The sequence below is a fragment of the Crocodylus siamensis genome, chromosome 5 (genome assembly GCF_052110815.1).
Source record: "Crocodylus siamensis isolate JL-2025a chromosome 5, ASM5211081v1, whole genome shotgun sequence".
Lineage (NCBI taxonomy): Eukaryota > Metazoa > Chordata > Crocodylia > Crocodylidae > Crocodylus > Crocodylus siamensis.
Genome location: NC_143399.1, coordinates 16,909,253 through 16,922,023, shown reverse-complemented (window position 1 = coordinate 16,922,023; position 12,771 = coordinate 16,909,253). Strand labels below are relative to the sequence as shown.

The 12,771-nt window shown below is 43.1% G+C and overlaps 1 protein-coding gene across 6 annotated transcripts in view; it reads right to left on the bottom strand.

Moving 5' to 3' along the window:
• Positions 1-5,552: 5,552 nt before the first annotated feature.
• DNAJC6 (DnaJ heat shock protein family (Hsp40) member C6) overlaps positions 5,553-12,771 on the bottom strand; it is a 101,594-nt gene continuing 94,375 nt past the window's right edge. For all 6 annotated transcript variants that reach the window (XM_090048644.1, XM_090048643.1, XM_090048646.1 and 3 more), the window contains 2 exons: positions 8,775-8,951; positions 5,553-7,793 (listed from right to left, as the gene is read on the bottom strand). In XM_090048644.1, the coding sequence (XP_089904770.1) occupies positions 7,692-7,793; positions 8,775-8,951 (279 nt within the window). In that variant the 3' untranslated portion in view covers positions 5,553-7,691. The remainder of the gene's footprint in view (positions 7,794-8,774; positions 8,952-12,771) is intronic.

Genomic DNA, 12,771 nt, shown 5'->3' with positions numbered 1-12,771 from the left:
CGTTGTTGGAGCGGTGGGTTCGCGTCACCGGCTCCTCCGCAGAGCCCGGGGCCGCCCGGCGCCCAGCGCTCCCGTGGGACCGCCCTGCTGGCTCCGAGCAAGCGCCTGGGCCGGAAAGTTTCCCAGTACTTTTGTTTTCCCGTGGGAGGTTGTCCACTTCTAAAAATGCATGCATGGTTTCATAAAAATCGGGGATCCGGCTTGTAGCTGCTTTGGTCTAAAGGGAAAGGCAATCAGGACTCGTGGTAGAGATGATTTCTTTTATTAGACCAACAAGGTTTTTTTGGCAAAAAAATTCTTTAATTGCAAAACTTCTGGGCACCAGCACCCTTCATCAGGCATCGGAGAAATGGTGGTAAAGGTTCTCCTGGGTAGAAATGTGAGTTGGTATTTCATAGGACTTTACAGAGGAGTCAGTCGATGGAAAGAGGAGTTCTGTTTTATAAAATTCATTGATAATGAGCAGATGCCAATACGATATTGGGCAAGTTTGGCAGTTTCAAAGTTGTAATGAATGTTTTGCAGGTGATTTATTTCTAGGACATGTGAGAGAATACACGTATGTTGTATTGAGTTGTAAACAGGAGGGTAAATACAGTCCTATAATAATCCAAACCCAAAATCAAGTTCTGAACTCACCTCATTGGCTGTGCAGGTCAAAGGACAGCAGATTGTGCACAGTTCTTTGGGTGTGCTAAACTTGGTGTCAACAATTTTCAGTGCCTTTGGGGTTTTTTTCCTCTGTAAATTTAAACAAACAATGTTAGGAAAGGACGTGCTATTGTGCGGGGGAGGCGGGAGGGCACAGAAAGCTGCCAGCTCCCCACTGCCCTGCCACACTTCCCGTGCAGGCGGGACAGCTGGAGGGGGCACAACTCTGCGCTGTTCCCATGCACACGGGAAGTGCAGCAGGGCAGCGGGGAGCTCGGAGCAGGCAGCTTTCTGCATGCCCTGCTGTGCCTGCCGTGCTGGGTTCCAGCGGGGAGGGCAGCACAGCAGGAAGCGTTGCCGGTATGTGCTGCCTCCCTGGAGCCCAGGGCTGGCTCTGGGGCTGGGGCCAGGGTGGAGAGGCAGCAGATGTTTGCAGCTGGTCCAGGTTCTGGGACAGCCACAGAACCCAGGCTGGAGGCAGGGGCTTTGGGTGGAGGGCAAGGGCCACGAGCAGGGCATCCTGCCCTGTACCCCTGACCTCATTTTGTTTTTCTGGCACCTTCCAAGGTAGGCATTGTGGGGATTTCTCCAGCCAAAAAACATTGCCTACCCCTGGTGTAGTGTCTTTACATTTTTACAAGCATTCCAATAAAAATATTTTTTTTCAATATATAAAGCTTTTAATTTGTTTGACTATAACATTTAAATCACATTCAGTGTGCTGTTTAATTTTTTTCCTAATCTAACATGGGGGTACTTTTTTAGTTTTGTTTACTAAATGTAAGTCAAATAAACTTTCCAAATCAAATCATGCTGTTTGGAGCACTCAGAACTTTCTGGAAAACCCATGTCTCTGGCCTGTGCTAGCCACTTTCACCAGTGCCCAGTCAGGGCCTATTTGATGTGCTCTGAGGTCACAGGCCCATCCCTGAAGGGAGGCTACTGGGGACACATCAGTGGATTACTTAGGACTAAGGCTGCCAACTCTGACTGGAGCTATTCCGGGAGATATTTTTTCCCCAACATAACATAATGGAGCGTCAAAATATCCTATGAAAATCTCCTGGATTGCTTTCAGAAGTCACCAGGAGATCAATGCCAGTTCCGGTAGATTCCTGGCCAGTCCAGGAGGGTTGGCAACCCTCCTTGGGACAATTAAAAAGAAAATAGGAAGGGAGGTAACTGAGGTCATAGGTTAGTAACAAGGGATCCGGAAGGGGACACAAAGCAGATCACATTGGACAGCACCCAATGCTCCCTGCATGAATCGAGAGAGCCTGTGGATGCCAACCCATAAAACTTTGGGGCTAGCCAGGGAGGCTGCAGCCAGAGGAGCAGCATCAGGAGTGACAGTGGCATGGGCAGATTTTGAAGAGGGGGAGTAGGTGCCTTGTCGCCTTTAAAATGCCACCTGTTTTTCTGCAGTTAGAGATAGGCCAACAGCCCTAGCAACAGGAATGGACCCTGGGCTGCATTATGCAGTTTAAGATTGAAACAAAAACCAAAAGAACTTCATTGGAATGAGTTAAACCCAGTGTAGTCTGCAGGGCTGTGAAAGAGGAGCTTCCTGACCAGGAGGAGAGACCAGACAGCTGCAGGGCAGAACAAGGACTAGTTCCATGGGTGGGACATCCAGGCCACTAGAAAAAAGAAGGGGTGGGTAGCACCTGTGGAAGGAAGAGTTAGGAAGGGAGGAGGTAGATCAGAATAAGCCATGGAGTCAGTGAACACCCTCAAGCTGCTGCCTGACTGGAAATGCTGTCACCGCTCCCAGGCTGTTAGTGTTAATCTTCCGGTGGAACAGGAATCAAACGGGGCAGGGATGCAAGTGCACCCCCCATCCACCCCTGAGCAGGGGGATCTGTCCCACATCAGACCTGCTCCCCAGTCCCTAGCCGTCATAGGGATCCTCCTTGCTGTACATTAGCAAACACCAATTCACTGTTTACCCCCACCACATCTTACTCCCCATGCCAGAGGAAGTGAAGTACTTCCTTTTCTCTTAAATCCACTTCCTGATGATTCCATCTAGCGTCCCCTAGTTCTTCTACTAGGAGTCCTAGTTTCCTGTTCATTTTTCTCTGGGTTGCCTGTGATTTCATAGATCTTTATCATATCCCCCGCCTAGTCTAATTTCTGAGCTGAAGAGATGTAGTGCCGCCTCATGCAGAAGTTGTTCTGATCATTGTTGTTGCCTTCCTCAGTCCCTTTTCTAGTTCCGGTATACATCTGTTCTCATCGTTGACTGGTGCCACCTTAGTCAGGGCAGGTACATACCCCCCAGCAGCCAACCTCACCAACAGCAGGTGGGGGTCCCCCCTCAGCTGATTACAAAGCAGCCACGGCAGTACTGCCTGCCCCCCATCTCACACCCTGGCTGGCACTCGCGCGGGGGCATCGGCACTCCCCCCGTCCCCCCCAGCCACTGCCTGAGCAGCGAGTGCAGCTGGCTAGGGGGTGCACCCCCTACGTGTCTCCACCATCTGTTCTGAAATCACTAGAACTGCATGCAGCATCCATAATACAAGAGCACCAGGGACATAGATAAGGTAATGATGAGGTCTTCCATATTATTTTTAATTCCTTTTCTCATAATTCTTTCCCTTTTATTTGCCTAAACAATCATCAGATTAGAGGGAATGTCCCTTCATGGATTAAAAGTTAGCTAGATGACAGGAAACAGAAAGTGGGACAAATAGTTTTTCATTGGAAGGAACTCCAGGAGGTCACCTACTCCCACCCTTCTCTCAAGACAGGATCAGCCCTGACTTAGACAGCTGCTTGAGTGAGATAGTTAACCTGTACTTAAAAACTTTCAAGCATGGAGATTCCTCAGCCTCTCCCAATGCTAACAATTTAATTAGCAATAGGAAAGCATTTGAGGTCTAAAAAAAACCCACTCTGGACATGGGTGGTCCAGTGGCTTAGAACAGAACCTGACTAAAAAAGTCACATTAGGTTCAATAAGGACAAAGGGTAAAGTCCTGCACTTACACTGGAACAATCCCATGCACTGGTATAGGCTAGGGCCTGGCTGGCTAAGCAGCAGCTCTACAAAAAATGACCTGCAGGGTTACAGTGGTCAAGCTGAATACAAGCCAGCAATGTGCCCTAATTGCAAAGGCGGCAAACGGGGCTGCATTAGTAGGAGTGTTGCCAGCTGTTCAAGGGATGCAATTCTTCCCCTCTATTCAGCACGGGTGACGCTACATCTGGAGCACTGTGTCCAGTTTTGGGCCCTGCTACAGAGAGGATAGTAACAAGTTGGAGAGAGTCCTGTAGAGGACAACAAAAACGGTTAGAGGGCTGGGGCATATGATTTCTGAAGAGAAACTGAGGAAACAGCTAATTTAATCTGGTAAAGAGAAGACTGAGGGGGGATGTAATAGCAGCCTTTAACTACCTGAACCGTGGTTCCGAAGAGGATGGAGCTTAGACTATTCTTAGTGGTGGCAGATGAGAGGACAAGGAGCAGTGGTGTCAAGTTGCAGCAAGGGAAGTTTAGGTTAGATATTAGGAAAAGCTCTCGCACTAGGAGGGCAGTAAAACACTGGCACAGGCGACCCAGGAAAGTTGCAGAATCTCCACCCTTGGAGGTTTTTACGGCTAGACAAAGTCTTGGCTGAAATGATCGAGTTGGGGATGGTCCTGCTTTGAGCAGGGGGTTAGATTAGGTGACCTCCTGAGGTTGCTTCTAAACCTAATTTTCTATGATTTTATGCTTTATTTAAAATCAGATCTTTATTAAGTCACTAGGAATGGTGGATTAAAATTAACAGCAATTCTTTAATATGATAAGCCTTTTCAAAGTAGTAAACAGTAGCAATAACTACAGGCAAAGTAGGTAGCATCTGCAATAAATACTACAACTATCACTGAATAAGTTAGACATGTCCCAGGCCAGACAAAGCTAGTTGAAGACCTGCTATTATATAATCTGTTTGCTTTATGCAGTCGTTTTACCAAGTCAGACACCAAGTTTTAAATAAGATTTTATTTAGGAGGTGTGCGGGGGTAGTAGTTACCTGGTAAAAATCATAGCAAATAAAAAAAAAAAAAAAAAAAGAGAGAGAGAAATGCAGGTCCTGATTTGAGACATGCATACAGAATATTGTAAGACAGTGGTCTGTCTTAAAGGTACCCCTCAGAAAATGCTAGCTCTTAGCTTTCACTTTTTCCATGTTCAAGAAACATAGAGCACTTCTTCTATTGTAGTCTTTAATAACTACTTTGCAACAGAGCAGAATATTTTTGATACTATGAATTCTTTAGGTTTCTTTGCAATCATGTATCCATACCTAGCAGTGCTAATATTATGCCGCTCCCCTAAAAAGACCACAGCTATAAATACAAGAACTGGCAATTTCAGGCCAGTTTTGGACAAAGTTGTTTTTCTTTTTTTCCCTTTAAAGTTACTATATGGAAGAGCATTCTCTATGCAACACCCCCGCCTCAACATTTGCAAACGTGCACTTCTATTAGAGGTATTTTTGCCTTCCTAGAAGTAAATGCCCAAGTAGCTTATCCTCCTACTTCAGCTTGTTTGCTTTTAATGAAATGCAACTCAAAGCATAAGACTCTTAGCAGCACCACTGTTCATTTGTTTCTCCAGCTAGCATGAGACACTTTCAGGTATATATATCGCACTTTAGGGACAATCAAAAGGATACAAGCTCAATCAGTATAAAACCATGCAGAAAACATTTCTATTTGATATCAGTCAATCCCCCACTGCAGAAAAAATTTGCCGTTTTAAAATCCTCACCTCTCCCTCAAAACTCAGGTTTTAAAAATATGAGCCTGGCTATATATTCCCCCTTTACAAGCACAGAAAGGATACCCAAATGTATTAATTTGAGTTTTTTAATACATATATATACAAATGGTTTAGACCAGTCACATTTCATTGAGTATATACTATATTTACAAAAAAATATTACAATAATTTAGTCAAACAGTAAACCTGAACATTGATAAGCTCTGTCACTACCAGATGACAAGAAACATTTTATAGTTAACTAATTCTGAGATACATATGTCCTAATACTTTCATGCATCCATAAAAACATTGGGAATGGTAAATAATCAAAATTTAGTTGGGTAGGATTCCTTCCGCTAGATTATAGAAAGTTTAATGAAGGTTTGTATTGTGTGGACATTTGAGTTATCCAGAGCCATTTGCCATGACACACTCGATACAAAGCCAGTGTCATTTTCATCATATTAAAAAAAAAAAAAAAGTACGTTACATGAATGAGATCTTTTATTATATAGGCATAGGTCACAAGATCTACAAATGCAAATGAGAAACAAAATAAATCAACAAGTCACAGGAACATGATTCACATTCCAATTATCTTTTAAATAAGACAAGCACATACTGGATCAAAACATTTCATAATATGTTAATAAATAACATCCAGTTTGTTACTGTTATCTTGAACATCTGAAGGTCTTCTATGTAAAATTGAGACCTGTTTGGTGGTGTCGCATTGTCAGTTAACAGTAATAAATAATGGACCAATACAACAAAAAGATGACTTTATACAGAAAGCAGTGTACTCCGACATGCTGTCTTTGCAGTAAAAGTTTTGCCACTAGAAAATTAAAATGTAAGTTTCATAAACAAAGAGTGGATTGTCTTTAAAAACACACATTTTACAGAGATTTTCACACCAGATATAGACCCTTCTTGTTACTGAATCAATATGGAAGGAGGCCTTGCTGCCCATCCTCTGCATAAACCGCACTGTCAAAGTTAAAGCAGATACGAAGCACTGGTTTAAAACAAACAAACAAAACAATCAAACTGTTGTTTTAGTTACTCTACAAGGGGAGAAAATAAGAGATCCTAGGTGAAAGCATAAAGTTGGTCTTGTAACTAGGTTACAGGACTTCTACTTTAAATCACAGATGCCTCTCGAAGTTATTGCTTTGGACCAATACAGCTTTAAAAATTAGCAGATGTCATTCTCGGTAGCTCAAGGACCAGACAAATTCCACACGGAGCTGGACGACCTCGCACACTAGGGTCTTACCAAACAAAGCTGTAACAGAAATGTAACCAGCCAAGAGCTTTTGCCCAAGTGCTCTGGAAAAAACTTTGAACAGTTGGCTGGACTGAATAAAACCAGAGGGATGTAAATGGATTAAGAGTCTTAACATTCACAGAGGAAACCAACTAATCTAGGAATTTCCTAGAGCAGCATGACTGACACTTTATTTAAATATTAAGTGCGTCTTAGAAAGTGCAGTGCGCATTCACTTTTACAGGTGTGGAATCCTCTTCTGCACCTATTCAATTCACCATTTCCCAAACAAGACATTTTGAATTTATTCAGACAAGGACAATGTCAAATACTTGCTCATCTAATTTGAATTACTCACTGTGATGCTATAGGCCATTTTGCTGCCTTGTTGTAGTTCTAATATGAAGTTTAGCACAGTACTATGCTTTAAACAGCCGTAAGTTGCCATAGAGTTATCCAGTGCTCAGCCCTGCTTTATTCAAGGATAATCATACAAGCAGTTAGAGATGCACTTAGAAGCAAATCATTGGATTGGAGCAATTAAGTTTGGAAAAACTGTTCCAAAATCTGAGCTTTGACAGTTGGACCCTTATCCTTCTTAAGTGGGCTCAATTGCAGTGTTGTCTTTCAAATCATCTAAGATACAGCTGACTTTTTCATTTTACATGCCTGAAACAGGACAATTCCACCTTCCCTCCCACCCCCAAAACATTGCTCCCCTCACCCTAACCTCATTCTAAAAAGAAAAACCCTGGGTTTTAGAAGAAACTGTAGCTATGCAACTCCCATTAGGAACCATGGCAAGAATTCCTCTGTGCTTTCAGGATTCTCGTTACAATTATGAGGAAACCTCAGCTTTGTTCTTCCTGATAAGTATTAGGCTCACAGGTTATTCTCTCAACTTCAGAATTTTCAGCCTGAATTTGGTTTATCTGTGAAAATCTCAAGAGTTGTGACAAGAGACTATACAAGCACTAGCACAGATCCGCAGCAGAGACTGGAGACAGTATGTCAATACAGGGGTTTTTGACCCTGGTTTTCAAATTCTGACCAGGCATCATTAAGCTCCATGAATATCATCTTTGCATATTGTTCATATGGCTGCCCTGTAGCCTAGAAGACAAACAAAATAGTAAGTAAGACACAAACTATATATACAATCACCATTTAAGTGAACTTGTTTAAGCAGTTAGCCATTTACTTAAATACCTGAAGAGCTACTCTTTGAAGAGAACTGCCTGCCTTTATGAGATTGCTCTCCATCTACAGCTGAACAAGTTTTGTGGCCTTTCAGCTTCTCCACAGCCTTTCAGCATACTAAGGTTCCTCAGAGCAAAGAGCCCTGCACCCCCAGGGAAAGAATGAGGGTTTTAAGCTTCAGGTTTGAGCAAGGTTGCTAAAACTGGCCTCTCTTATACGCAAGAATAGAAGCAGCAGCCTTGTCCTAGAAACCTCACTTCAAAGATGGGCGTGTGAACTGCATCCTGCCCCATCTCAACCCTATTGCCGCAAGCCCAAAGTTGGAGGAAACTCCAAGCATCTGTGCTCTCAAAGATGGAAGCATAACCTCTCCAGCTCTCACAGGCTGCCAGCACAAGTGCAACGTGGCAAATTTGAACCTCATGTCTACTGTCAGACTGATAGCCTGGGCTGAGATCCTTCCCATTTAGAGAAGAGAAAAGAAATTCCTTAGACACGTTCCTCCAACATAATTTCCATCATAAATTAATGCTTTGAGGCGGCATGATAAATGCTAATCATATAGACAAAGACAAGACAAATGATCTGATCATGTCTAAAGTAAGAATGAACCAGAGCCTTACATATGAACACCCTCACATCTTGAAAAAGTTTGTACCCAGTATGAACTGGGAGCTGGGGGGGGCGGGGGGGAGATTGAGCCACATGAGGAGGTTAATTTAAAAAGGGATTGGCCTTTCAAGAGTTAAGATTCAGTCAAATTGCATAAGTTTTGTTATTGAATGGTTTGCATTAGTTAAGCATTAACATCTTATGCCAATATCTTCCATTTGCAATTGGTTTTCGTGTGAACATTTTAGACAAAACAGAAAAAAAACAAACAAACATACTTACTTTGTCGGGATGAACAACAAGCACCGCCTTCCGATAGATCTTTTTTACTTGTTCTGGAGTTACAAGATCTGCCATGCTAACAGGTTTCCATTTAGTCTCCCCAGCCCATAAGACTGTGTGCATTGTAGACAGCAGGGCTCTTATGTTTCTCTCTTTCCCCTCAATCCATTCTAGAATCTGGCAGGGGAAGGAGGAGGAATTAAACACACACGCAAAGAGGGATTTCTCAACAAGAACATAAAGCTGGTAAATCATAAATTAGGTACTGAAGCTGTAAATACTCCTTTCCACCCTCCATTCTTTATGTACAAGTCAAAAGTTTCCTAGCAGCTCTTCCACACTTGCCTCCAGGTTTTAGGAAATATTGGAGGCACAATCTTACTAAAAGTAGTCCCATCACAACATAAAAGGCAGTTATATTTTTTATAATAAAACAAGAGGTGACTGGAAGCCTTAACATCTTTTAAAGTTTGAGGAAACCAGGGGATTAAGTCTTACTTATCCATTTTTTGATGGATGGGGTGATTTTCTGAACATGTTTATAACCCCCACCTATATCAAAAGCATCATGGTTTATAATTTACCTGACAAATAGGATTTTTGAACGCAAGCATGTCAAGATCTTCAGGGTCACGGCAGTCCATTAGGGCAGTTTTACCATGTTAAGCCCAAAGGCTGCTTGCAGATGTTTAAAAAAAACAAAAACAAACCACCCCACAACAACCCTGTGCTTTACCAGCAGCAGCAGCGCATTACTTCAACCTGGCTCTGCAGCATCTGAGCTGGGTTGAAGTACTGCAGGCACTCAAATAGATTTGTGACAATTCAGTGCACAATGATATAGGTTTTGCGCCATCAGGTTAAGAAAAGATATTGCTATATTTTAGCATGCTAGTTTACATGGGAACTGCAACAATATGACTTTCAGAAGAAGTCAGATCATACATCGATATAACCAGTGTTGTTTCCCACCCTTGCGTGCTATAGGGTGTGCCCCATTCCATTTGTCTTCTGTTCTACTGTATTCCTCCTTTTTCTAGATGGAAATTGAGAGATCTAGTGTTTACTCCGTCTTCTAACATACCTCTCTTACAATTGGTACCTCCAGAAACAGATTCTACTGGATAACAGCCCAAGGGGCAAACAGCCCAGACTAGAAGAAGTTGACAGATGCTTACAACTCAAACTGTTCCTAGAGTCAGTTCTTTGGTGTTAAAAACTCAGCTTTAGTGACAGTGAGACTAGATTTAGGCAGGACATGGTGGACCTACTTAGTGCCTACTACTGCTCTGATCATGGTAGGGAGTACTGTAGCAGAGTGGGTGATGCCCACACTATCCACTGAAGCAGAAGTAATGCAACTTCCTAGTGCTACCCACCAATAAGCTTACAGGTTCACCACCACACTAGCTCGTTTCTGGCAGACAGCATGCACTTCACAGTCCCTGTCATAAATCAGTGCAGAAAAAACAAATAAAGGCTTCATTCCAAGGAACTTGTGATTCAAGGCTAAAACAAGAGGCAGATGTGAACACAGGGAGACCAGAAAACAAGATGTTATAGGCATCCATGCCAAGATCACCCATAAGAGTAGTAGGAAGTCTAGTTTCAATGGTGGTTTTGGGTGAAGGTCTTCATTCAATAGTTTTCTAGTATATTACTCAGACTGGAAAGTTATTGGCTAATATATATATATATATATAATATAATTTTACCACTTCTGACAGGATAAGAGTTGGATTAACTACATGGACAAGAATAAACACCATTAGTCCCTAGAGCATCCATGTAACTCAACTGGACACAGATCTTTTATAGTGTGCTGGCATTTTGCCTCCACTTAAAAAGAGTCTGCACAGGTACAGTCCAGATGTGTAGCAATGAAGTCAAACCATGCACAAAGGCAATTTTCTTCCTAATCCTAACATACTATCAGTTCTAGGATGGATTTTTCCATTTTTTTTGTAGGCAAATAGGTAGGAACCACCATACCTTCAATATCTTCATCAGTGACCTGGAAGATGGCATAGAGTGCACCCTCAACAAGCTTGCAGATGACACCAAGCTGAGGAAATAGTAGATATGCTGGAGAGTAGGGCTAGGATTCAAAGAGACCTCAACAAATTGGAGGGTTGGAACAAAAGAAATCTCATGAGATTCAGTCATGACAAGTCCTGCACTTAGGACAGAGCAATCCCATGCACTGGTACAGGCTGGGGACTGCCTGGCTAAGCAGCAGCTCTGCAGAAAAGGACCTGGGAGTTGCAGTGGACAGTAAGCTGAATATGAGCAACCAGCGTGCCCTTGTTGCATAGGTTAGTGACATACTGGACTGCATTAGTAGGAGCAATGCCAGCAGATCAAGGGAAGTGATTCTTCTCCCCCATTCAGAGTACTGTGTTCAGATTTGGGCCCCCAACTACAAAAGGATATGGAAAAGTTGGAGAGAGTCCAGTGGAAGGCAACAAAAATGGTTAGGGGGCTGGAACACGTGACTTGTGCACTGAGGGAACTGGGCTCATTTAGTCTAGAGAAGAGAAGACTGGGAGGGGGGGAGGATTTAATAGCAGCCTTCAGCTACCTGAAGGGTGGTTCCAAAAAGCTGGACCAGGGATAGGCAACCCCCGGCTGCCAGAGCGTGACACGTGAAGGCATTTTGCTTGGCACACACATCTCGGAGCAGACAGCAGCAAAAGGGTCTGGGGCTGCACTGCCACAATAAGGATCAGGCCCCTCACGGCTCCCATGCCATCTGCCCCTGGCATGACAACAACATCTTACATGTTGATGTTGCAGGTATTTTTGGCACTGTGCCCAAAAAATGTTGCCAACACCTGAGCTAGACTGTTTTCAGTGGTGGAAAATGACAGACGAAGGAGCAATGGTCTCAAGTTATGGCAAGGGAAATTTACATTAGATATTAGGGGAAAAAACTCTCACCAGGAAGGTAGCAAAGCACTGGAAGAGACTACCCAAGTGGTAGAATCTCTATCCTTGAAGGTTTTTAAGACTCAGCTAGACAAACCTTGGCTGGGATAATCTAGTTGGGAATGATCCTGCTTTGAGAAGGGGGTTTGACTAGATGACCTCCCTAGGTCCCTTCCACCCCTAATTTTCTGATTCTATACCTATTAAAAAGCTACCCAACCCCAATCTCAGCACCGATATACACGTTTATGACTACTTTCCTAGATACTGTATTCTAGTAGTGGAATCAAAGGCAAGACCAGGGAAGTGGAGCCATCGTGCTCCATAATTCAGAAGAGCCACTTCTGGGAGCATAACCCGTCAAAAATTTAGGTCTTCCCAATTCTTTCCAAAGAGCAGAAGTACAAAGGTTGGCCATAAAGTTGTTTTAAACATTTGAAGACTTGGTCTTAAAGACTTCCCTTCTGCTGACTAACTAGAAATTTAATCTAGTAGCTAAAATAAATTACACATGGTCTAGGCAGTTTCTCAGCTTCTGCCAGTTTCATGCCTAATACATATTCCTATTACTGTGAAAGAAAAAAAAAGGAAATAGTTTAATTACTCTGACATGGATGACTCACTGAGGTTACATACAGAAGAGGAAGAAAAAAAAAGAGCCAGGGACCATGGGGTTTGGAAATCAGTAGTAATTTCAATTGTTACACAAGTCACTGGTGGGAAGACAAATACTGCATACTTTAAAGAGAAAAACCATGCACGTTACCATGGTGTAGCCTATGGACTGGTATGGGTTTTTACATAATCAGCATGAAGAACATCCAACCACCTGCAATCCGTGACTTAGCGTCCAACATTTGTGCTCCAGCCCCACACCTGTCCCAAAGCCTACCGCTACAGTTTTGACACTCATCATATTCTGTCAAGACTGCTTGGCTTCTGATTAAGCTGTTCTCACCCCCTCTCTTTGTAACTGCAGATGGCTACAGATTTAGTTGCTGACCTAGTATTTCCAAGCCCAGATGAGATGTTGGCATTCAATCCATAGAGGGAGTGAGAGGAGAAAGAA